The sequence below is a fragment of the Mya arenaria genome, chromosome 9, assembly GCF_026914265.1.
Source record: "Mya arenaria isolate MELC-2E11 chromosome 9, ASM2691426v1".
Taxonomy (NCBI): Eukaryota; Metazoa; Mollusca; class Bivalvia; order Myida; family Myidae; genus Mya; species Mya arenaria.
This window is the reverse complement of record NC_069130.1, coordinates 4,438,448-4,466,412: the sequence shown is the minus strand read 5'-3', so window position 1 is coordinate 4,466,412 and position 27,965 is coordinate 4,438,448. Positions and strand designations below refer to the sequence as shown.

The 27,965-nt window shown below is 38.6% G+C and overlaps 1 protein-coding gene and 1 long non-coding RNA gene across 2 annotated transcripts; both read left to right on the top strand.

Moving 5' to 3' along the window:
- Window positions 1-678: 678 nt before the first annotated feature.
- LOC128202838 (coadhesin-like) lies at window positions 679-26,217 on the top strand (the record flags this gene model as incomplete). Its single annotated transcript, XM_052903993.1, has 12 exons — window positions 679-851; window positions 1,686-1,751; window positions 10,249-10,464; window positions 10,807-10,900; window positions 11,282-11,421; window positions 13,395-13,550; window positions 14,569-14,721; window positions 24,076-24,246; window positions 24,841-25,011; window positions 25,141-25,311; window positions 25,676-25,863; window positions 26,155-26,217. Coding segments are annotated over exons 2-12 (1,581 nt in total), but the record flags the coding sequence as incomplete, so codon positions are not given.
- A 1-nt stretch (window position 26,218) lies between these two features.
- LOC128202916 (uncharacterized) lies at window positions 26,219-27,965 on the top strand. Its single transcript, XR_008255820.1, has 2 exons — window positions 26,219-26,268; window positions 27,812-27,965. It is a non-coding gene; the product is annotated as an uncharacterized LOC128202916 (long non-coding RNA).

Genomic DNA, 27,965 nt, shown 5'->3' with positions numbered 1-27,965 from the left:
ATCCGCCAGTAACCTGAAATTCCGCCCGGAATTCGAATTCCGTCCCACCTCATTTACATATTTCGCCCCAAAAACCCGGCCGGGACCCGGCCGGGATCCGGCCTCTAACACTAAACATTGTATTATTAAAACTACGCCTGGAAAATATCTCCGCCCGGAACTTATAGATAAATTACGTGTCAATTCCGGGCGAAAACTTTCGTACGGGTATGTAAACCGTTTTTACTCGCCATTTTGTAACCATTACTCATGTAAACAGTCGGTTACACACAACAGATTGCTTGAATAAAATGGATATTCAATAACGTGCATGGGTTAGCTCCCCTTTAGTGAAAAGATAAGCCGAGAGAGAAGTTACGAATTTTCCGGCCGCCATTTTGTTATGTCTTTTGAGGAGTATGGAAGTTACAGGGGTTGTATGAAACATACTGGAAATTACGGGAGGGGGGGGGGGTATGGATTATACACGTCGTGCATGACCGCTCTTGGCCAATCGGATAGCGTCATTCATGTAGGAGCCGAGATATACTACAATAATATGTGGATTCCAGACATCAACGATTCCTATTAGTGTACATCGTATACCTTATCTGGTGACGTACACACGTATATACATGCAATAATCTGGACAAGAAGGCAGACGAACACTAGCACATAATTTAGAGGCTAACTTTACCATTGTACTAGATAAGCCCCGTGTACATAGTGGCCATGTTCAGCCCCTAGATAAACCTTGATAAAGGAATCACGAAATCTGCCGTATATAGAACAGTTTTAGAACGAGTGTTTGGACTTAATACCGGTTTTCATAATGCCTGTAATTATTTAAGTGCATTTTAAGACTAACGAACGTAAGTTTTGTTTACCTTTTTCCAATAGAGTGCAAGTAATAAATAGCCTAATGTTTAATTTGTTAATTATGATAACATTTTGATATTTTTTAGAATGAACGACAATACAATTCGTGTTATGTAAGCCGGAAACATGGTCAAGTCACTGTTAATACTGGCTGCAGGGGGGGGGGGGTATTTTGTTTAAGCAACAATGACTTCATTTGTCAAAAGATAGTTATATTCACGAACACAGGAAAATAGTTGTACTGTTTATGATAAACTTTTGATTTATTTCAATATGTATGATACATATCATTCGTGTAACGTAAGCTGGAAATGATAGTCATATCCACAGCTTATACCGGCTTGTAGGAAGTTTATTTTGTTTAAGCAGCATTGTCTTTGCTTGTCAAAAACATTTTCAAAAACCCAGAAATAAGGTATACCAATGTGTATTTGGTCATGGCAAAATATCATAAGCCCAGTGCCGAAAAGTTAAAAACTCGATATAAATTAGTATGTTGTTATACACCCCGTATACATCCAACATTAAAGATTACACACATGGGTGTAAAAAAACGGCACTCGCCCCGAAGGACTGGTTTTTAGGACTATAAAGGACTTTAACATTAGCTAGGCTGATATAACCCTGAATACACAAATACGATAGAAACTCCAGCAACCTTCCTTCTTTTTAATATATTAACGAAAAATAAAGATGTCCCAAAGGAACTCAAGCTGTGTACCTGACATATATAAAAATATAGTATCTTTTCTCTTTTTTTGAAACAAGATATATAGATGTTATGTAAACACTCGATCTGTTTGTTGCGACGTTCAACCTTTCCACAGGTTCGCTAATGGCGTTTGAAGGAACAGCACGGGTTCTCTTTATTTTTGCCGTACTACACGTGACAGGTGAGTCTCGATTATTTATTTCCAGCTTGTTTATCATACCATCTAATACATAGCGCTGGTGACCTGGCATGTCTCGAAGAGGGAAATCACCAACTTGTTAAACGGCTTAACTATATAGCCGACATATGTACCAACCAGTCTTTAAAATGACGTCCATTCCTTTTTAAGCTTTCATAATCCCCGCTACTTCGACTAAATCGATAAAATATAAACATGTATTAGATGAAAGTTACAGCAGCCATGAATGTGAATTTACTACAACAAAGCTAAATATAGGCTAAGAAACAACTAGCGGAATTCAACTCCACTACCAATGTTTACCGTGTAGCAACCACCAGCAGACCCTCGCAAACCAATATATACTGTGTAGCAATCACTAGCTGACCCCCACTCCCTGGCCATTGTATACTGTGAGCTACCCCCAACGGGCCCACAACTCCCCGCCCAATGCATACTGTGTTGTATAATGTGAGCAATACTAGCAATGTTTAGAATGTAGCAGAAACCATCGGATCCCCTTATTGCCCTCTCCCTGATCAGTGCTTACAGTATCGGATCCCCGTCTCGCTGACCATGCTATTCAGTTACGCAACCACCTTCGAATCCAACTCTGCCCGACCAATTTATTCCGTGAAGCAACCACTATCGGATGCCCCTCAAACCATCCATGGTATTCAGTAAAGCAGCCACTTTCGAGCCTCTCTCCCCTTTATACTTTAGCGGACCCTCTCTCAAGCTACAGTATACTATGTAGCAACCACTATCAGACCAATCAGATTCCCGTCTCCCCGACCATGATATTTAATAAAGCAACCCCTATTGAATCCCTCTATTTCCGACCGTTGTATACAGTTAACCAACCACTAGCTTATTTCTCTCCCCCAAACAATGTTTACAGTGTAGGAACTATTATCGATTCCCCCTTGTCCAATGAATACAGTGAGACAACCACTATCCGAACCCCCTCAAGACCATCCATGGTATAAAGTTAAGCAACAACTATCGAATCCCCCTATGCCTGACAAATGTATACTGTTTAACACCGTATAGAGTGTAGCAACCACTTGAGGATCCTCCTCTCCTCGACCATTGTTTACCGTGTAAAAACACACTTGAGGACCCCCCAATTTGTTCAACCGATATATGCTGTGTACGAACCAAAACTGGATCACCCTCTTCCAAACCAATCTATACAGTGTAGCAATCACTGCCGAAACAACGTCTTCTCAACTAGTATATACTATGAAGCAACCATAATCAGACTCTCCCACGTTCTGAAACGAAAACAAAACAGTGTAGCAACCACTTGCAGAGCATCCTCGCATCATGAACTGAAAACAGCGTATAAACTCGCATATCATACTTCTCTCCAGCCATTGTATACATAGTAGCAATCACTAGCGGATCCCCCTCCACACAACATATGTTTACAGTGTAGCAACTACTAACATTTCCTACTTCTCTCAAGCAATTGTATACATAGTAGCAATCACTAGCGGATCCCCCTCCACACAACATATGTTTACAGTGTAGCAACTACTAACATTTCCTACTTCTCTCAAGCAATTGTATACATAGTAGCAATCACTAGCTGATCCCCCTCCACACAACATATGTTTACAGTGTAGCAACTACTAACATTTCCTACTTCTCTCAAGCAATTGTATACTTAGTAGCAATCGCTAGCGGATCCCTCTCCACCCAACCATTGTTAACAGTGTAGTAACTACAAGCATTTCCTACTTCTCTTCCAGCCATTGTATACATAGCAGCAATCACTAGTGGATCCCTCTCCATCCAACCAAATTTTACAGCGTACCAACCACTCACATTTTCTAGTTCTCTTCCAGCCATTGTATACATAGCTGCAATCACTAGTGGATCCCTCTCCACCCAACCAATGTTTACAGCGTAGCAACTACCAGCTTATTTACCTCTCCGCGACATATGTGTAAAGCGTAGTAACCAATTGAGTCCCCCTTGCCCTGACCAATCTATACAATGTAGTACAAGAAAGACCATTGATGCAAAGCATCAAAGGGCGCCGTTTAATAGTTTATGCACTTGTTATATGTTGAAAAACAAGGAATGTCAAGGCCAACAAGCATATTATGGTGCATTGAACCGCATCTATGAAATTCTCAAAATGTTTGTAGTTTTCTGCATGACAACATAGGCAAAAGCATTGAAATTGAAGATTTTCAAGTTGAACATTTCATTAGGGGTGGGGTACATTAATGAACAAGACAGAATTAGGGTGTTTGTGCACTGTACTTTTTGTCATTGCCACATACCCATATATCAAGTTTTATTTCAATACCATAAGTAGTTTTAAAGTAATGCTCTGGTCAAGAAAAAGCGGCAAAGGGCAATAATTATGTAATTAAAAACAGCTATAGTCATTGTGCACTGCACTTCCTCTCGTTGTGCTAAATACCTTTGAATGATGTTTAATGAAATTCCAAAAAGTAGTTTTCTAGTTATGCTCCGGACAGGAAAAGATACAAAGGGAATAACTCTTGCAATACGCTGAAATAGAGTTATTGTACATGTACACTGCAGTTCTAATCATATAGGGGGAGGGGGCAACGTCACCATGCTGGAATGACAACTTGTAGGGAAGAATAAGCTACCTCATTCATCATGAAGAAGTGATATGAAATAACAATTTAACAATTTGTGTAGTACTTTAATAAATATTATCATTTCGTCCGAAAGTTGCAAACATAAATAGAACATAATTATTGAACTGTAAAGTTGCAAACATAAATAGAACATAATTATTGAACTGTTATATAAAAAGTGAACATTGTTTACTAGATGAAATGCATTTATAACATAACATGCCTTGTTTTTAGCTGTTTAATAATACTAATGTTAACTTCTTCATTTACATAGTAAAGAAGAGTAGAAAATGGATGTTTTAGTTGATATTAACACAAAAACAGCATGTGTCTTATTGGACAATGGCATTTTTTTCAAATATGATAAAAATAACGCATTCAAACTGAATATGTATCAGACTATGTATGAAGTAAAATAATACTGTTTCTATTTTTCACAAAGGTTTTGAAATACAACAATGCACATATAAGCATAAATAGGCCAAATATGCAAAAACATAATAGTAAACAATGTGTGAAAGTGATACTGAACACTTAAAATAATTTCTTTGTGCATTAAATGAATATATACTAGAAAAGCAATACTAAATCAAGTCCAAAATGTATAATAACATGAAGAACACCCCTTTATGAATATCTTCATAACAAATCAGAGTACATGTAAACAATAATCATTTATATCATTAGTATCGAATGTGTCCAGTTTAAAGTGTGTTTTCATTTGCATTAAATTACATTGTAATATATACCAGAAAAGCAATTATAAAAATCCTTAAATGTATAAGAAACTGAAGACAATAAAGAATAACACCCATTTATGAATATCTCCAAAACAAATCAGAGGTCACCTATATATAAAACAATAATCATTCGTATAATTAGTATCAAATGTGTCTAGTTTTTGTGTGTCTGTTCATTATCTTTAAATGAGCATCTTTAAAGTGAAACTCTTATTTGAAATCAATACATATAATTGTATATATAACACACATCAAATTGAATGAAAAAACAATAACTACTTACTAAATAATGCATTTACTGAAATATCATTTACTGATAACAAGCTTGTCATCCTGTTTATAATAGCAGAATGCATGACAAATATTAAATGATCAATTGGTGATTGCTAAAAGATTTACTGTGGTCTACTATAGTATCAAAAGGCAGAAATACCATGTTTTAAGTTCATTCTTATTAGCAAATTGAACTCAAGATCCTTCATTAGAAACATTGTTGTTGACATCTATCAACCCATTTTGAAAAATGAAAACAATAATATTAATTATCATAAGTCTTATTGGGGAGTAAGAGTGCATCTTTAAAAATAGTGTGTGTGTTTTTTCACTTAAATATGTAACAATTCAATTTGACAAATGAGACAAAAGTTAGGAAATAGAAGTAGTAATTGTACATAAAACAAAACATCAACACAAATTGACAAAGCTCAATATAACAGGAAATCTATATTATGAAAACACAAATCCTTAAAGGCCATAATTATTTGAACTGAATTAAGGTATAAGTAATATAAAGCTGTTACGGACAACATAGTTATTATCATGGTACGTTATGGGACTTTTATCCAAATTTTGAAGATTTTTTACTGTTAATTAAAAATATTTTGTCTTTATTTGATTTTTTTTTCACATTATCAGAGATTATGAAATAAACACAGTTTCTGGTAAAATAAACTTCAGTTAACAGAAAAATTACGTTCAACCGAACATATTATTGATACACATGGAAAAAAATCATTTTGATGTTTGAAAATATATAGCAGTTTTATAAATTCATAAAAAATAGTTAATAATAAGACAACCTGCTGAAATCATTTAAATATTTTCTATGATGTCTAATGAACAATTCAAAAGACAATTTATGATAGTTTACCGTTCAGTTTTGAAGAAAATATACATAATGTCATGTAACTATACATTTTTATAACTAATAAAATGCTTAAAAATCAACCCTTTTCTTGTAAAAAGCTCAATTGGACTTATTCATAAAATGTAATCATCCAAATAAATGAATTTTACTTATGATACTAACTCAGAATTCAGATTTAAAAACAATGAATGTACTTTTAAATTAAAATATGTAAAGAAACAAGAACACTAAGTAGGCGGTAATGCCCCTCCAAAAATGTCAGAGTGAAAGTTCTCAACTAATGTCTTTTGAATATTATAACATGTAAACAGTCTCTGTTGGTAATCGATGTCTATTTGTTTTATTTAGTCAATGGTATTCTAACATTTAGAACTTTTCACAATAATTCTTCACTCTTCAACATTTGAAGTTTGGTTTGTTCCCATGCGTTTGTACTTGTAGTGTCTGCACAGATGAAAATTACTCAATGCTGAGTCAATGCTGATTTAACAGGTCTTTACCCATCTAGAATGTTTAGTGCTGTAAAAGAAAAAAGTACTTTCTAACTAATTTGTATAGATAATAATACTGCCATACATATACAAAATAAAATATAAACAGTTTAATATTTCTCAACAACAACAATAAGCTGATACATACATGTATATAATATAAAGAAAATTACTAAATTTATCAATAAAATTCATCATCACCACCACCACAACCACTGGATTATTGAAAACAGTGAGTTTATAAAACAACAAACACCAACTCAAATATGTTTTATATGAAATACTCACATCATCACTATCAGATGTGGATAGACATGGATGTCAAATCTGTCTTAATGATCCAACAAAGTATTTAATGCAGGCTGGAATTCTTCATATAATAGTAATATTCAGTCCTTTTCCTGCCTGAAAGAAATTAGACTTCTGATTATCAACCAACAGAAACTACAACCGTAAAATACAAATGCACATGTATTAATTATACATTCTGCACTAATATCCGTTTTAGCCAAGAGTAAGGGTTGGTAGGCACAAATGTGTAGATGTTGTGCATTGGTTGATAATGATTCACAACAATATGGCGTTCAACGAGACCTACAATAAGCAAATGAATGTCGCTTGTGTCCAAGCTGTTGTGGCTTCCAGCCCGAAACCATGTACATCTTTTAATACAGGTTTATTTTGAAAATATGCAGTTTGTAAACAAATAATGGGTATTTTTAAGTCTAATATTTTTCTTTGTAAACAAATAATGGGTATTTTTAAGTCTAATATTTTTCTAAGATAAAACAATCAAATAAAAGATTACATATTCATATCATATACATAAATGATGTACATAAGTACATTTAAAAATATGTAACATGTACATAATGCACCAGTCAATTGTAACCACGGCCCTCCAGGTCTGGGGATATGCCGGGGATATGCCGGGGAAATGGGCTGTGTTTTTAACTTTCAGGTGGCCTCGCAGTGCCGGGTGAATACGGTGGTTTTGTCTTTGAGCCAGATATAGCACGGAATATGCCTTACCTAGGCTCCCTGGGGTACGGGGCATATGGCGAGGATTTGACCATCAGTTCGTCCCCGCAGGACGAGGATTTTACCCGGGGTTAGCTGGACAGAAAGTCAAAGTCCCAGCTATTCCTCGGACCTGGTGGGGCTTTGGTTACAATTGACTGGTCCATTATAAGTAGATGTAAAGTATGTAACATGTATATTTATAGTACATGTAGAAATATTAAAACGCTGTCTTAACGTTTAGCAAATAAAAATGATTTAAGAATTCCAAAGAAATTAAAAAACAAACATTTTTGAACACATAAACTTACACAACTACTCAAGGATACTTACATGAATAGCCCTTTGATACGAATATCCCAATTCCATGCTGATTGTTGCAATTAGTTTTTTCGACAGGAAATCTTCTCTTACGCGTATAATTCACTTATAATCCATGTTTTACTGTAATGACTCAAATTGTTAGATGTATCGTAATCAACTGTCAGTGTGCACTTTAGTGTTTACTTATTTTAAACGTATATTCATGACAAAACCGAGTTTCCAACTATTAATCGACGATGTAGAAATTCCATTATTGACCTATGAATAGCGGGGAAATACCTTCTGGTTCTAAAAATAGCTACATCCGGATATGTGTAGTGTTCTAAAAATAAAACAACTCGGGGGCAATCGTAATACAATTTTACTAATGTCACCTTCAACACTTTAAAAAATAAAGTTAGGTGATGATTTAATCCAATATCGATTAAATTAAAGAAAACAGCTTAACTCATTGTTTATTAGTGCAGTAAACATAACAAAACAACATAAAACATAATTATTCCCATTCACATAATTACCGGTCCACACATTTTACATTTCATTCGGAACTCCTCCGAATATTTACATTTCCGGCACATGATATTACAGTTAACCAATCGGAAAACGTAAACGAAACGGGAACAGTTATTAAACTTATTTGTCGTTCTTCAAATATAATGTTTTGAAGATAAATTGAAGACAATCTATTCAACCACAAATAGCATTTTTAACACCCATGCAATCGCCATCCATTTGCATTTTTTTAATCATAATAAAATAACAGTAAAACCCAACTGTCAATCAACTTAAAAACCGCTCCTACCACTAACTCAAATAAATTCCCATTCCATAATAGGCGCGCTCTTCAGAGCGGCGCCAATAAACTAGCGGATTCTCTCCTCGACCAATGACTACAATGTCGCAACCACTTTCGTATTCCCTTATCCCCAACCAATGTTTAGAGTGTAGAAACCACTATCTTATTTTCCTCTCCCTGACTAATGTATAATGCGTAGCAAGCACTATCGAACTGTCTCTGCCAGACTAAGATGCAGCAAAAAATCTCGGGGAACCTCTATCCTCGACCAATGAATACAGTGTTCCAACCACTATCGGATCCACTTTTCTCCGAAGAGTATTTTGTGTGATAACAACTTTCAAACCCCGTATTGCCAACCAATGTTTACTAGGTAGCAATTCTAAGTGTATCCCTCCTGTCGCAGACTAGCGTATACAGTTAAGCAACCACTATTGGATCCCCCAGTACTTTTTCAATGTATACTTTGTAGCAACCACTTGCGAGTAATCCGTTTCCCAACCAATGGACGAGTGTTATAGATACTAGCGAACCCCACTCTTATTTACCAAGATATAATCTGTAGCAACAACTAGCGGTCCCCCATTCCAAACCAATGTATGTAGTTTACTTGGGCAGCCATAAGTGGACCCCCTCTTTAAATAAATACTGTGTAGCGCCACTAGCGGACCGCTTTTCACTAACCAATGTATACAGTACAGTGTTGCATTCGCAAATAGATCCTTTTCTCCCCGATCATTGTATACAGTTAAGCAAAATGTTTCGAAACCACCTCTGCCCGGCCAATGTTCACTATGTAGCAACCACATTTTGATCCTCTTCTCCCCGACAAAAGTTTACTGTTTAACAACCACTAGCGAACCCCTTCCCCGATCCAATGTACTGTTTAGCAAGTCGCGTATCGCCCTCTCCCCGACTAATGTATACGGTTAGGCAACCACTATTGGATCCTCTGCCCGATTAATAAATACTGACTGTGTAGCTTAACCTGCGCATCTCCGTTTCTCCAATATTTTTCCCCTAGCAACCTCAAGTGGACCTAGGAGGGCCACATCCGGCTTTATCCGCTTTTCCAGTCATTCGATAAACACAATAGGGTCATACAATTATTAATTTTATATTTAAATCATTTATTCGATTAAGTTGTTTGTTTAAAAGGAATATTTACACAAAAACAAAATTTTCAATTCAATATGTTTCCAGAATTTATGAGATCATTGTCAAAAGATAGTACATCTACGTTTTAAGGTTTTTATAACCCTACACTGTATTCCAATGTGTGGTTACTTTCTTGTCTTCGTGTTTCTTTATTTTTTGTAATTTTTCCAGTTTTATTGATACCCTTCGTTTGTTAGGTGCCGTCACAACCTACACATGGGGTTCCTGGGGTGACTGGGGATCTTGTATCAGTAACTGTCCAGACAGCAACACCGGCACGAAAACCCGCACTAAAGCATGCATCGCCCATATCACAACGGCAAACCACACCACCACACATTCAGTTGTATACATCCACTGCGGCACCTCGACCCAGAGTCACCAGAACACAAACTGCAGTGTTACCTGTCCAAGTAGGTAACTCCAAGCTTCAAATCTAATCGGTTTGGAACAATCGTAGTCTTTTTCACCCAACAATCAGTGCAATCAGTATTGAATCGGTATTAATCGGTATAAAAGCAGTAAAAACAGCGCGACAACTGGTCAAGATGACGCAATCACAATACAGTAGCATGATCATGCCCCGGCAGCAATGTCGTATGTTATAGTATTTTTTGCATTACTTTTAGAGAAAAACATTTCTATTGTTTGCGTAACATCAACATTTATTTGAGATTATTTGGCTTGCTTTCAAATAAGCGATGCAATTTAATGAAAGCTCAAAACGCCTTAATATTTACAATAACAACCTTCAGCTTACATGTGGATGCCATGGTCTGACTACAACAGTTGCAATTCTACGTGTCACCCAGGAGATACCAGGGTTAGCGGCTACCATACTCGCTTCAGGTTACCACTTAATACCATTTAAAATGCAACTGTTCCTTACATTTATTTTACATGTGACAATGGAAAAATGCGATTCAAAAATGAAAATATGTTGGTGTTTTTTTTATTGTAGTCAAACAGGACAACATATGCTAGTTTATACGGATTTATTCTAATTCGATTGTGATGACAACTGTATCCCTCCATACATGTAGTCCGTTTCTTGGCTAGGAGCCAGTATTGATGTCCTAAGTAATATATCTTGAGAAACAACCCCTTATGGGAATCGAACCCAGGTGATAGCTGAATAGGTAAGTATGCATTGATGTTTGCAATATGTCCGGAGGATGTCAGAATCAAGACCGTACTAGTTATGAAAGAGGTTTAATTGTTTTTATCCAGGGAATGCCACCACGTGCACAACAGTGCGAGTGGTCCCACAAGCCATCACGCGGTGGTAATCAGTCACTGCAATGGCACCGACCTTTACGCTAGCCAACAGTCGCAGACACGTTCATGTCATACGAGGTGCCCAGTCCCAGGTAATTCAGCTTGTATTCTTAATCGAATATTCTTTGCCCACGAAAAACGACAAAACAACAGTATATGTCGATAGTATTCATGGATGAATGTAAAGTCATGTTGTGATTAGAACATTTCATATTTTGGCATAAAGGCCAAAACTCGTCAATATACCTTTGAGCGATATGAAATGAAAGCTCCAATCTAAATTAAAAAGATTAACAGCAAAGGTCGACGATAAAAGCAGGCCAACTTGGACCAGGCTTAAATGGTGACTGGGCAGAATTAAGTCGGTAGCAAAGAAACGCGCCCATTATGTTTTAGTTATGTTAACTAATTTGTGTGTATGTATATCCAGATGACTTCTCTTCACCATTTATTCACTTTAAGCGCCACCCTTCCCACCACACCCCACACCCCAAAAATGCATTTATCGCTATTACAAAATGAAACACAACCGAGAGTTACTTTAAGTATGATCTTACTTTAGAACGCACAACAACATTACGAAATTTACATACCACGTGACTTTCTGAATACCTGAAATTCTTTGTTGCTTTATATACTAATGATTTGCATTTTTTAACTAAGACATTTTGTATTTAAAATGTTTCCCCGGTTATGCATCTAAAAACACTTATTTAATCAATGTTTTTTTTACACTACAATATCGATAAAGTCAAGAAAAAATAACTCAAATATATCAACATTTTAATCACTAGACCACCAATACTATCCCAAAGGCTCGACATATTGTTATATGTTAACCACACATTGATCAGATCACGTGATAATGTCAATCAACCAATTACGCAACAACAAAGCTGTTTATGCTTATTTGAAAATTGTAGTCATAAGTAACGATATATGGGCAAATATCAACATTTCCTGCATTTGGTATCTTAGTAACACTTTTTTATGATTTACAGATTAATTCGTCATACATATAAAGTGCATTTTACAAAATCATAGGCGAGTACCAATATGCGATTTTCCCCTTAACAACATTGATAAGTTTTCATCCATAAATACCTGCATCACATTTCTTTTAAAAACAGGAGCTTAATTTCTTATGTGCACTTTCATGATATTCAGACACTTGCTCAGGTATTGTTTGCAAAGCGCTATGCTCCGCCTACTTAGCTACCTCATTAGCATATAGTGAGTAAATGATCTAGTTTGGAATTTCGTTGGTATTTCCCAAACCTTTCTTTTTACTTAAGTATTGTACGGACCTCGGGAATCTATCAGACAATATATGACACTCTATCATAGTTATATACTCACTTTATTTTTCTCTAATTATTTAAGCCTAAGTGGCACTGAGGCTTTAAGCACCTCAATAATTAAAATACCGAAACTATTCAACGTCCCATCCCCAATATGTACAATGTTGCATTATAACCTTTCTGGAATGATAGAATATTTCCAACGTCTAGAACGCGAGACTGTCAGTTTAATTAAGTCACATGATGGGTTCATAAACGGATCTGTAGGAGCGTGATAGTTAGCAACAAACTACAGTATGTGTTCGCTTAATTGTGTGTAGTATTCGGCAACTGATTACTGCTTCAGTTCGCTTAACGATAGATACAAATTCAATGTTGGATAAAGTTTACAAACACACACCAAAATAGCACACATATGGACCCTTGGATAATTTCACTTTATGACAGAGATCTATATTGAAAACGGTCGAGTAGGTCACATGTGTTTCATTAAAGAATCTTCGTTATCTACACAATCATAACTCTATGAATACTCAACAAATGGCAATACATTCAATTTTTCAACTTTTTGTCACCTTAAAATCAGATTTATTTTAAGTAACATAGAATCGATACATAGGAAAATAACAAAAAAAAAACATTAAGAAAGTTACATCATAAGTAAAAGCCGTATTGTACAAGTTAGTGAACCCAGTGTGCCGAATCTATTGTTAATCTCTGTTTGTTTATAAATTGTATTTTATGTGCATATTTCTGTCAACTAGTGAACGGGGGTTGGGGCGACTGGACATCATGGAGCACGTGCTCGGTCACAACGGGGACGGGTAGCACGGAGCGACACCGCAGCTGTAACAACCCGGCGCCCGCACATTTCGGCAAAAACTGCGCGGGGATTAGCCAGCAACATAACCCATGCACCGGTAGATCATACATGCTATATAAACATACAACATAAATGACGGTCGGAACTCCTCGGCCATCTTTATCGAAAACAACCTCGGATGTATATGGACGGTTAACATACTCTGAAATCGGTATGTTAAGTCCGCTGAAAGTAGATCGCAAAGTAATTTAATTTAGAAGTTAAACTTAATGTCTTAACTCTTGGGAATCTTAATTACGTTTGCAATAGTACACTTCACTGGCAATGAATTTAAACTTAGATCAGAAAATACAAGCTTACAAAATGCGAACTACTTCTACTGATGTACCGGCATACATCCGAGGTTTTTTCGATAAAAATGGCCGAGGAGCTTCGAATGCGTAAAGGAGTCAAACATTTACTGTAACTAGTTTCAGCCAGTGGACATAGTAGAATTTGATTCGGGTAAGAATAATATTGAAATATATTTAAGGTTTTTAATTAGTTAATTATTACTAATCATGAAAATCTTTATTACGAAATCAACTATAGAGCTACAACGAAAATATCTATTTTGATAAGTCATTTATCAAATCGCCATACAGTATTGATAGTTAAAATGTCAACTTTATTTTAAGTATTTTGTTTTATCGCTCGATGTTTTGCTACTGATGTACTGACGGCTAATTAATGGTAATACTTTATTGTATATACGTTCACCTTTTAATACTGAATATAATTTTTGTCTACATGGGTCATAGCCTAAATTCTGAATGCAATGCAAATAAAACTTTGAAACTTTGAAACATATTATTCCAAACTCGCAGTGAATAATCATCTGGAAAAATAGCATTGCTTACTGATATATTTTAATATATCAAAACATTGTCTTTTTCTTGACATTTTCTTAAAACGTAGCAATAATCCAGCGTAAATCGTTTAAGAAAACAGCGTAATTAAAATATGCATACACACTCAAATATGATAATCACAGTCTCCTGAAGTCTACTACATCAAACACATCCTTAGAAGCTCTTATCAAAAATATAATAAATAGATACATGCTTACATTCTAGTAAACGTTTGGAGTGACTGGACTGCCTGGAGCCAGTGTACCGTCACGTGCGGCACCGGGGAGAAATTGCGCATGCGCCATTGTGTAAACGGAAGCCGATGTGACGGCGCAACTGTAGACAAGGCTTCCTGTGCACTGTTGCCCTGTTCTGTAGGTAAGGACTTAATGCGCGTTTTATTGAACTCCCCGTTCTATTGGTAAGAGCACGTATAATAAATGAGTGTGGTCTTTTCTTGTACTGTTCTGCATGTGAAAACAAACACTTATAATTAAATAAATGTGTGTGGTCTTATGTTTTCCTGTTATGTAGGTTAGTGTACGTATAAATAATATGTGTGGTCATTTCTTGCACTGTTCTGCAGGTAAAGACACGTATTATTAATGCGCGTGGTTTCTTAAATGCGTGTGGTTCCTTCTTGCCCTGTTCTGTAGGTGATGACACGTATAATAAATGCGTGTGGTTTCTGCTTGCCCTGTTTTGTAGGTGAGGACACGTAAAATGAATGCGTATGGTCTCTTCTTGCCCTGTCCTGTAGGTAAGGGTACGTTTAATTAATCCGTGTGGTCTATTCTTAAGGACACGTAAAATTATTGCGTGTGGTCTCTTCTTCCCCTTTTATGTAGATAAGGACATGTATCCGTGTACCCGTGGACTCCGTGTGGTCTTTTCTTCCCCTGTTCTGTAGGTAAGGGTACGTTTAATGTATCCGTGTGGTCTATTCTTAAGGACCGGTATAACTAATGTGTGTGGTTTCTTCTTGCCTTGTTCTGTAGGCGAGGGCACGTATAACTAATGCGTGTTGATTTTTCTTGCCTTGTTCTGTAGGCGAGGAAAGATATAACAAATGCATATGGTTTCATCTTGCCCTTTTCTATAGGTAAGAACACGTATAATTAATGCGTATGGTTTCTACTTGCCCTGTTCTGTAGGTAAGGACACGTATAATTAAAGCGTATGGTTTCTACTTGCCCTGTTCTGTAGGTAAGGACACGTATAATTAATGCGTATGGTTTCTACTTGCCCTGTTCTGTAGGTAAGGACACGTATAATTAATGCGTATGGTTTCTACTTGCCCTGTTCTGTAGGCGAGGACAAGTATAATTAATCAGTGTGGTCTCTTCTCGCCTTGCCCTGTTCTGTAGGCGAGGACACGTATAATTAAAGCGTATGGTTTCTACTTGCCCTGTTCTGTAGGCGAGGACAAGTATAATTAATGCGTATGGTTTCTACTTGCCCTGTTCTGTAGGCGAGGACACGTATAATTAATGCGTATGGTTTCTACTTGCCCTGTTCTGTAGGCGAGGACAAGTATAATTAATGCGTATGGTTTCTACTTGCCCTGTTCTGTAGGTAAGGACACGTATAATTAATGCGTATGGTTTCTACTTGCCCTGTTCTGTAGGCGAGGACAAGTATAATTAATGCGTATGGTTTCTACTTGCCCTGTTCTGTAGGCGAGGACACGTATAATTAATGCGTATGGTTTCTACTTGCCCTGTTCTGTAGGTAAGGACACGTATAATTAATGCGTATGGTTTCTACTTGCCCTGTTCTGTAGGCGAGGACACGTATAATTCATGCGTGTGGTTTCTACTTGCCCTGTTCTGTAGGTAAGGACACGTATAATTAATGCGTATGGTTTCTACTTGCCCTGTTCTGTAGGCGAGGACACGTATAATTAATGCGTATGGTTTCTACTTGCCCTGTTCTGTAGGCGAGGACACGTATAATTAATGCGTATGGTTTCTACTTGCCCTGTTCTGTAGGTAAGGACACGTATAATTAATGCGTATGGTTTCTATTTGCCCTGTTCTGTAGGCAAGGACACGTATAATTAATGCGTATGGTTTCTACTTGCCCTGTTCTGTAGGCGAGGACACGTATAATTAATGCGTATGGTTTCTACTTGCCCTGTTCTGTAGGCAAGGACACGTATAATTAATGCGTATGGTTTCTACTTGCCCTGTTCTGTAGGCGAGGACACGTATAATTAAAGCGTATGGTTTCTACTTGCCCTGTTCTGTAGGCAAGGACACGTATAATTAATGCGTATGGTTTCTACTTGCCCTGTTCTGTAGTTAAGGACACGTATAATTAATGCGTATGGTTTCTACTTGCCCTGTTCTGTAGGCGAGGACACGTATAATTAATGCGTATGGTTTCTACTTGCCCTGTTCTGTAGGTAAGGACACGTATAATTAATGCGTATGGTTTCTACTTGCCCTGTTCTGTAGGCGAGGACAAGTATAACTAATGCGTGTGGTTTCTTCTTGCCCTGTTCTGTAGGTAAGGACACGTATAATTAATGCGTATGGTTTCTACTTGCCCTGTTCTGTAGGCGAGGACACGTATAACTAATGCGTGTGGTTTCTTCTTGCCCTGTTCTGTAGGTAAGGACACGTATAATTAATGCGTATGGTTTCTACTTGCCCTGTTCTGTAGGCGAGGACACGTATAATTAATGCGTATGGTTTCTACTTGCCCTGTTCTGTAGGTAAGGACACGTATAATTAATGCGTATGGTTTCTACTTGCCCTGTTCTGTAGGCGAGGACAAGTATAATTAATCAGTGTGGTCTCTTCTCGCCTTGCCCTGTTCTGTAGGCGAGGACACGTATAATTATTGCGTATGGTTTCTACTTGCCCTGTTCTGTAGGTAAGGACACGTATAATTAATGCGTATGGTTTCTACTTGCCCTGTTCTGTAGGCGAGGACACGTATAATTAATGCGTATGGTTTCTACTTGCCCTGTTCTGTAGGTAAGGACACGTATAATTAATGCGTATGGTTTCTACTTGCCCTGTTCTGTAGGCGAGGACACGTATAATTAAAGCGTATGGTTTCTACTTGCCCTGTTCTGTAGGCGAGGACAAGTATAACTAATGCGTGTGGTTTCTTCTTGCCCTGTTCTGTAGGTAAGGACACGTATAATTAATGCGTATGGTTTCTACTTGCCCTGTTCTGTAGTTAAGGACACGTATAATTAATGCGTATGGTTTCTTCTTGCCCTGTTCTGTAGGCGAGGACACGTATAATTAATGCGTATGGTTTCTACTTGCCCTGTTCTGTAGTTAAGGACACGTATAATTAATGCGTATGGTTTCTACTTGCCCTGTTCTGTAGGTAAGGACACGTATAATTAATGCGTATGGTTTCTTCTTGCCCTGTTCTGTAGGCGAGGACACGTATAATTAATGCGTGTGGTTTCTTCTTGCCCTGTTCTGTAGGCGAGGACAAGTATAACTAATGCGTGTGGTTTCTTCTTGCCCTGTTCTGTAGGTAAGGACACGTATAATTAATGCGTGTGGTTTCTACTTGCCCTGTTCTGTAGGCGAGGACAAGTATAATTAATCAGTGTGGTCTCTTCTCGCCTTGCCCTGTTCTGTAGGTAAGGACACGTATAATTAATGCGTATGGTTTCTTCTTGCCCTGTTCTGTAGGCGAGGACACGTATAATTAATGCGTGTGGTTTCTTCTTGCCCTGTTCTGTAGGTGAGGACACGTATAATTAATGCGTATGGTTTCTACTTGCCCTGTTCTGTAGGTAAGGACACGTATAATTAATGCGTATGGTTTCTTCTTGCCCTGTTCTGTAGGCGAGGACAAGTATAATTAATCAGTGTGGTTTCTTCTTGCCCTGTTCTGTAGGCGAGGACACGTATAATTAAAGCGTATGGTTTCTACTTGCCCTGTTCTGTAGGTAAGGACACGTATAATTAATGCGTATGGTTTCTACTTGCCCTGTTCTGTAGGCGAGGACACGTATAATTAAAGCGTATGGTTTCTACTTGCCCTGTTCTGTAGGTAAGGACACGTATAATTAATGCGTATGGTTTTTACTTGCCCTGTTCTGTAGGCGAGGACAAGTATAATTAATCAGTGTGGTCTCTTCTCGCCTTGCCCTGTTCTGTAGGCGAGGACACGTATAATTAAAGCGTATGGTTTCTACTTGCCCTGTTCTGTAGGTAAGGACACGTATAATTAATGCGTATGGTTTCTACTTGCCCTGTTCTGTAGGCGAGGACACGTATAATTAAAGCGTATGGTTTCTACTTGCCCTGTTCTGTAGGTAAGGACACGTATAACTAATGCGTGTGGTCTCTTCTTGCCTTGTTCTGTAGGTGAGGACACCTATAACTAATGCATGTGGTTTCTACTTGCCCTGTTCTGTAGGCGAGGACAAGTATAATTAATCAGTGTGGTCTCTTCTCGCCTTGCCCTGTTCTGTAGGTGAGGACACGTATAATTAATCAGTGTGGTCTCTTCTCACCTTGCACTGTTCTGTAGGTGAGGACACGTATGATTAATGCGTGTGGTCTCTTCTCACCTTGCACTGTTCTGTAGGTGAGGACACGTATAATTAATGCGTATGGTCTCTTCTCACCTTGCACTGTTCTGTAGGTGAGGACACGTATGATTAATGCGTGTGGTCTCTTCTTGCACTGTTCTGCAGGTGAGAACACGTATAGTTAACAAGTGTGGTCTCTTCTCGCCTTGCACTGTTCTGTAGGTGAGGACACGTATAATTAATCAGTGTGGTCTCTTCTCGCCTTGCACTGTTCTGTAGGTGAGGACAGTGTGGTCTCTTCTCGCCTTGCACTGTTCTGTAGGTTAGGACACGTATAATTAATCAGTGTGGTCTCTTCTCGCCTTGCACTGTTCTGCTGGCACTGATCTGCAGGTGAGAACACGTAAAATTAATCAGTGTGGTCTCTTCTCGCCTTGCACTGTTCTGTAGGTGAGGACACGTATAATTAATGCGTGTGGTCTCTTCTTGCACTGTTCTGCAGGTGTGAACACGTATAATTATTAATCAGTGTGGTCTCTTCTCGCCTTGCACTGTTCTGTAGGTGAGGACACGTTTAATTAATCAGTGTGGTCTCTTCTCGCTTGCACTGTTCTGTAGGTGAGGACACGTATAATTAATCAGTGTGGTCTCTTCTCGCCTTGCACTGTTCTGTAGGTGAGGACACGTATAATTAATGCGTATGGTTTCTACTTGCCCTGTTCTGTAGGCGAGGACACGTATAATTAATGCGTATGGTTTCTACTTGCACTGTTCTGTAGGTAAGGACACGTATAATTAATGCGTATGGTTTCTACTTGCCCTGTTCTGTAGGCGAGGACACGTATAATTAATGCGTATGGTTTCTACTTGCCCTGTTCTGTAGTTAAGGACACGTATAATTAATGCGTATGGTTTCTACTTGCCCTGTTCTGTAGTTAAGGACACGTATAATTAATGCGTATGGTTTCTACTTGCCCTGATCTGTAGGTGAGGACAGGTATAATACGCGTAAATGCGTATGGTTTCTACTTGCCCTGTTCTGTAGGCGAGGACACGTATAGTTAATGCGTATGGTATTTTCTTGCCTTGTTCTGTAGGTGAGAAAACGTATAACTAATGCGTGTGGTTTCTTCTTGCCCTGTTCTGTAGGTGAGGACACGTATAATTAATGCGTATGGTCTCTTCTCGCCTTGCTCTGTTCTGTAGGTGAGGACACGTATAATTAATGCGTGTGGTCTCTTCTTGCACTGTTCTGCAGGTGAGAACACGTATAATTAATCAGTGTGGTCTCTTCTCGCCTTGCACTGATCTGTAAGTGAGGACACGTATAATTAATCAGTGTGGTCTCTTCTCGCCTTGCACTGTTCTGTAGGTGAGGACACGTATAATTAATCAGTGTGATCTCTTCTCGACTTGCACTGTTCTGCAGGTGAGAACACGTATAATTAATCAGTGTGGTCTCTTCTCGCCTTGCACTGTTCTGTAGGTGAGGACACGTATAATTAATCTGTGTGGTCTCTTTTCGCCTTGCACTGTTCTGTAGGTGAGGAAACGTATAATTAATCAGTGTGGTCTCTTCTCGCCTTGCACTGTACTGTAGGTGAGGACACGTATAATTAATGCGTGTGGTCTCTTCTCGCCTTGCACTGTTCTGTAGGTGAGGAAACGTATAATTAATCAGTGTGGTCTCTTCTCGCCTTGCACTGTACTGTAGGTGAGGACACGTATAATTAATGCGTGTGGTCTCTTCTCGCCTTGCACTGTTCTGTAGGTGAGGACACGTATAATTAATCAGTGTGGTCTCTTCTCGTCTTGCACTGTTCTGCAGGTGAGGATACGTATAATTAATCAGTGTGGTCTCTTCTCGCCTTGCCCTGTTCGGTAGGTGAGGACACGTATAATTAATGCGTGTGGTCTCTTCTTGCACTGTTCTGTAGGTGAGGACACGTATAATTAATCAGTGTGGTCTCTTCTCGCCTTGCACTGTTCTGTAGGTGAGGACACGTACAATTAATGCGTATGGTTTCTACTTGCACTGTTCGGTAGGTTAGGGCACGTATAATTAATGCGTATGGTCTCTTCTTGCCTTGTTCTGTAGGTGAGAAAACGTATAACTAATGCGTGTGGTTTCTTCTTGCCCTGTTCTGTAGGTGAGGACACGTATAATAAAATACGTAAGGTCTCTTCTTGCCTTGTTCTGTAGGTGAGGACACGTATATCTAATGCATGTGGTTTCTTCTTGCCCTGTTCTGTATGTGAGGACACGTATAATAAGATACGTATGGTCTCTTCTTGCGTTTTTCTGTAGGTGAGGACAAGTATAACTAATGCATGTGGTTTCTTCTTGCCTTGTTCTGTAGGTGAGGACACGTACAACGAATGCATGTGGTCTCTTCTTGCCTTGTTCTGTAGATGAGGACACGTATAACTAATGCATGTGGTTTCTTCTTGCCTTGTTCTGTAGGCGACGACACGTATAATTAATGCGTATGGTTTCTACTTGCCCTGTTCTGTAGGTAAGGACAGGTATAATAAATGCGTATGGTCTCTTCTTGCCTTGTTCTGTAGGTGAGAAAACGTATAACTAATGCGTATGGTCTCTTCTTGCACTGTTCTGCAGGTGAGGACACGTATAATTCATCAGTGTGGTCTCTTCTAGCCTTGCACTGTTCTGTAGGTGAGGACACGTATAATTAATGCGTATGGTTAATCAGTGTGGTCTCTTCTTGCACTGTTCTGTAGGTGAGGACACGTATAATTAATCAGTGTGGTCTCCTCTCGCCTTGCACTGTTCGGTAGGTTAGGACACGTATAATTAATGCGTATTGTCTCTTCTTGCCTTGTTCTGTAGGTGAGAAAACGTATAACTAATGCGTGTGGTTTCTTCTTGCCCTGTTCTGTAGGTGAGGACACGTATAATAAAATACGTAAGGTCTCTTCTTGCCTTGTTCTGTAGGTGAGGACACGTATATCTAATGCATGTGGTTTCTTCTTGCCCTGTTCTGTATGTGAGGACACGTATAATAAGATACGTATGGTCTCTTCTTGCGTTTTTCTGTAGGTGAGGACAAGTATAACTAATGCATGTGGTTTCTTCTTGCCTTGTTCTGTAGGTGAGGACACGTACAACGAATGCATGTGGTCTCTTCTTGCCTTGTTCTGTAGATGAGGACACGTATAACTAATGCATGTGGTTTCTTCTTGCCTTGTTCTGTAGGCGACGACACGTATAATTAATGCGTATGGTTTCTACTTGCCCTGTTCTGTAGGTAAGGACAGGTATAATAAATGCGTATGGTCTCTTCTTGCCTTGTTCTGTAGGTGAGAAAACGTATAACTAATGCGTATGGTCTCTTCTTGCACTGTTCTGCAGGTGAGGACACGTATAATTCATCAGTGTGGTCTCTTCTAGCCTTGCACTGTTCTGTAGGTGAGGACACGTATAATTAATGCGTATGGTTAATCAGTGTGGTCTCTTCTTGCACTGTTCTGTAGGTGAGGACACGTATAATTAATCAGTGTGGTCTCCTCTCGCCTTGCACTGTTCGGTAGGTTAGGACACGTATAATTAATGCGTATTGTCTCTTCTTGCCTTGTTCTGTAGGTGAGAAAACGTATAACTAATGCGTGTGGTTTCTTCTTGCCCTGTTCTGTAGGTGAGGACACGTATAATAGAATACGTATGGTCTCTTTTTGCCCTGTTCTGTAGGTGAGGACACGTATAACTAATGCATGTGGTTTCTTCTTGCCTTGTTCTGTAGGCGAGGACATGTATAATTAATGTGTGTGGTTTCTTCTTGCACTGTTCTGTAGGCGAGGCCACGTATAACTAATGCGTGTGGTTTCTTCTTGCCCTGTTCTGTAGGCGAGGACACGTTTAACTAATGCGTGTGGTTTCTTCTTGCCTTGTTCTGTAGGCGAGGACACGTATAACTAATGCATGTGGTTTCTTCTTGCCTTGTTCTGTAGGCGAAGACACGTATAACTAATGCGTGTGGTTTCTTCTTGCCCTGTTATGTAGGCGAGGACACGTATAACTAATGCATGTGGTTTCTTCTTGCCTTGTTCTGTAGGTAAGAACATATAATTAATGTGTGTGGTCTCTTCTTGCCCTGTTCTGTAGGCGAGGACACGTATAACTAATGCATGTGGTTTCTTCTTGCTCTGTTCTGTAGGTAAGAACACATAAATAATGCGTGTGGTCTCTTCTTGCCTTGTTCTGTAGGCGAGGACACGTATAACTAATGCATGTGGTTTCTTCTTGCCTTGTTCTGTAGGCGAGGACACATAAATAATGCGTGTGTTCTCTTCTTGCACTGTTCTGTAGGCGAGGACACGTATAACTAATGCATGTGGTTTCTTCTTGCCTTGTTCTGTATGCGAGGACATGTATAATTAATGTGTGTGGTTTCTTCTTGCACTGTTCTGTAGGCGAGGCCACGTATAACTAATGCGTGTGGTTTCTTCTTGCCCTGTTCTGTAGGCGAGGACACGTATAACTAATGCGTGTGGTTTCTTCGTGCCTTGTTCTGTAGGCGAGGACACGTATAACTAATGCGCGTAGGCGAGGACATGTATAATTAATGTGTGTGGTCTCTTCTTGCCCTGTTCTGTAGGTAAGAACACATAATTAATGCGTGTGGTCTCTTTTTTCCCTGTTCTGTAGGCGAGGAACGTATAACTAATGCTTTAGGTGTCTTCTTGCACTGTTTTGTAGGTAAAAACACGTATAATAAATGCGCGTAGTCTTTTCCTCACCAAAGCAGCACTGTCTGATGTGATATGGTAGTCATGATTTTTTGACCGAGTGCTTACTATGAAATTATATTAGAAATATAATTTATATTATTAACTTAACTCATATCCAATGCAATGTTTGTGTTTTGTTCACCTTTTTGTCGACGATGTAGTGTCAGGACCAAATCATTTAATTCGAAAGGTGCATCACTTTCCAGTGTATATGACCGAAGTGGACAAAGCATGGAACGCGTCAATTACACGCCTTTGTGACTCTTTTTACTATTTGGTAATAAATCTGATAGAAACATGTTTTCTTTTTAAATAATAGTTCTATCATGAAAGGCTATTTTAAACTTATTCTGCATCGTTTACTAGTTCTAAGTTACAACGTTACTATCAAAATAAATTCAATCGCACTCAGATAACAGCTAAACGAACTTAACAACCGAGTTGCGATATCTGACTCTTCGTATCCCTAGATGGCGGGTGGAGCACGTGGAGCGATTGGAGCGGCTGCAGTGTCACGTGCGGGTACGGAGGCCGCTTTCGAAACCGAACATGTGATTCCCCAGCGCCTCTCCATGGTGGACGGCCCTGTGCGGGAGTTGACAGTGATATCGATGTATGTTATGATGTTGCATGCCCAATAGGTAAGCAATTGCGTTCTTTTAGTTTCAATTTGCAAGATTCGGAGGTGATAAGCAGGCCAAAACAGGTGATTTTCAAGGCCGCCCAATGGCGGGCGATTCTGCATGGGTAAAGATATGTAGTGAGATCAATAGTCACAGCGATGAGTGATTATGTGGTGGATGCGGCATGCAAGTAATGGTCATTTGCCGTAAATTACACGTTTCCATTGCCCCAATTATTGTTAAAAATAAAAAGCTGACATGATGCTATTTCCACGCTGAAAGAGCGATGACTGACCATCAGAACCATACATTTAACACTTCCAAAAACGGAATAAAAATAATCTAAGACTTCACTCTACCGAAAGGACGTTCTCGCAATACACATGAAAACCGGCTACTGAGTGAAATTATCGATGTGTAGGAAAGTCCAAAGACAGACACTTGGTTCCCACAATTTCTGCAGTATTTCAGCAATTGATGTACTGCTTGCCAATGGTATGATATCTACTTTTACCATCTTACTATTTTTCTGAGAGAAAAAATGTTTTAATTAAAAATTCAGAATGTAACTTTGAGTAAAAGCATCCAATGTGGAGTACTCTGCCCTTCCAGACGGTGGGTGGAGTAATTTTACCTCGGCTGGCTCATGCAGTGTCACGTGCGGTGTGGGGGTGGCCTACTCAACCCGGAAGTGCGAAAATCCCCCGCCACAATTTGGTGGCAAAGAGTGTGAGGGTTCCCCTGCCTCGTTTGAGAAATGTGAAATGCCCGGATGTTTAAGAGGTAGTAACCCTTTCCGCGTCATTTTGTCAAGGAGTGAATATTTACAAATCAGAAATTCGTGTATCATCGAATTGTGTTGCTACACTATAAATTCAAGAAAGCTTAACAATTTAAAACGTTCTCACCTAGACGGAGGATGGACAGGTTGGTCTAACCTAACTTCCTGTAACTCCATCTGCGGAATGGGGATGCAGCGGACCCTCCGAACGTGCACGGCTCCCGCCCCCGCCAATGGCGGTAGTCAGTGTACAGGCGATTCCATGCTCTCCCGCGAGTGTGACAACGGGCCATGTCCATCAGGTAGGTTCATTTCTGTCGGCTAGGTCCAAGTACCCCTAGCAGTTTGATGTGTTATGGTATGTTGATAATATCGGGAAAGCAAATTTGGCATTGACATTTTCTTATGTCCCTGTATTTTACCAAAGAGCTGTATCTGCCAATCCATGCTCGTCGACTTTGTTTATTCAACCTCATAAATTATTACCTTAACAGAAAATCTTGTGCTCATTTTCATATACAGTACGTTACAATTAGTGAATTGCTTTGTGACATTTATGTATAACATACTTTAGCTTTTTTTTAGCACGATCGAATAAAAGAAATTGAAAAACAATGCCGTTTTACTAACAGATGCATGCATAATTTTAAAATCACCCCCTTTTAGACATAAAAGTTTGTGATGGAACATTGCTTAAAGATGCAATGCGCGGCGCCCAGTCCGCAGACTTCAATTGCTATAACACTTCCGGTACGGATACTTCCGGTTCGGGTAGTTCCGGTATAGACCCTAAAGGCATGATTTCCGAGATGTGTCTGGCGCCCGGCACAGATTCCTGGATAATAGGCGTTCAGGTTATCAATATTTGGTTATTATTTGCTTTCAACGTACGATTTTAACACGGTACTCGTTGAAGTCTCGCTATACCATGTCCGTTATTTACTTTAGAGATTTTTAAAGCAACCATTTCGCCATGTAGCCAGGTCCATTTAAATATTCACGAAATATAATCTCCTGAAGTCTTCGAGTTATCGCATTGCTTAGGGGATACTTGACACTCTGTTTAAATCTTACACGATATCCGGGTCCTTTTGCTTTCAATATTGCTACTTCGGGATCACGTGATTTTTTTTTTACATTTATAGGTCTCTTCTATTTGCTCCCAACTACCAATCTACTCTCCCTTGGCAAGTTTAGAGACCGGATCAGGGAAACATAAATACGCTATACTCCTGGACTGTTTTCAAGAAATCCTAACGGTGAGATGATTCATAATGCAAGGTGGAAATCCAATTAGGTTTAACTAAACATATTTTAATAATTCATATGTTATTGCAGTTTATCACATCCCTGTTTTCCGTGTAATATACCCATAACGAATATTTTTATCTTACACATGTGTAAGATAACGTATCAGACATTTATATTGGCTAGACTAACCACACGCGACCTAGATATCCCTGCGCATTGTTTATAAACAAAATGGTTTAAACGCCAACAAATACCTACCTTAATGAAGCTGTAGAACTTCCGGGAGACAAATGGCTAACGAATCATAGTTCATCTTGTTTAAAAACTTTCTGATAACAATGTTCCGCCAACCAGATAATTCAGATCACTAGTCACAGAAATATGCAGTCAGTCAACAAATACAGCCACATTCGTGACAAACGCTGAAAAACCATTTAAAAAAGCGACAGCGAATAACTTTTAAATCCATGCACACAGTAAAACTTGACAGACCGACGTAGGTCACATAAACCGCGTAAATGCATGTACTCTCAGTGTGACGTCATCAAATTGTGTACTTATTGGGTTTTGTTTGGTTTAAATTGTTCGTTATTCATGTTGTTGGATATTTTACTACACATTTTAATATTTGTGACTTGTTAAGCGCTTTATCAGAATTAAAACCTGGTAACTGTTAGCTATTTTTGTCATTTTGATTTGGAACTATTTATATGGGGCATCGTTGACATTCCACTCTGATTACTTTGGCTGTCAAACAATGGGTACAGAAAGTGAAACTAAATTGGTAATAAAAACACCGTTGTAAGTATGTGATAAAAAAAGATCTGACACTTTGTCATTTTATACAATAGTTTTATTAAACTCGTCCATGAAAGTTGTTAGTAAGCTCGCCAGAGGCTTGCTTACTAACAAATTTCATGAACCCGTTTGATAAAATCTTGTATTAAATGACAACTTGTGTCAGATCCTTTATGTGTTACCTTGTGACGTTTCTTGTCTCTCGCTGAGTGTCGTTCAGGACTTGAACCTACAGTCTCTTGAAACGGTTGCCATTATGAATTATATGTATTGATCATTGTAATAAGAAACCACATACCTCTAGACGGCTACCATTACGTTTGGGCAACTGGCGATGTCTCTGTATTCGGTTCACTGTAATAATAAACCAAGTGCCAATAAACACGGTTACCGTTTAAGTTATGGCTACGGGGGATGTTTCTGTATTGTTCATTGTAATAAAACTATTCTACAAAACCATGCATTTTGCAAAGAATGTTGCTTAAAATTGTTTCAGGTGAAAGCGATGAGTGTTTAAAACACTCACGACCGTTGATTTGTGTGGTATTTTGAAACGCATATGTTTGACTTTTTAATTCAATGTTTTATCTTTCTAATTATCGACTTCCCAATAAAGCAATAAATGAAATGCATCCATTCTTGAATGTTAATGTATTGCTTTTTGAAACCCATTAACTGAAACAGCTTAATCGTCTAAGAAAACTAACTTTCATATTCTACTATTTTATGCATAAAACTATTTTACCCTTACAGATAGCGACAATGGATTGTCAGGGCGCAATACAGAAAGTCACTGTTGATCTAGAACAGACCCCACAAGAGTATCATTTGCTGACCTGGTGATGAATGATTGATCTGTTACTCGTATATGTTGTGTTGACGAGTTTGAATAAATATTTGAAACGCT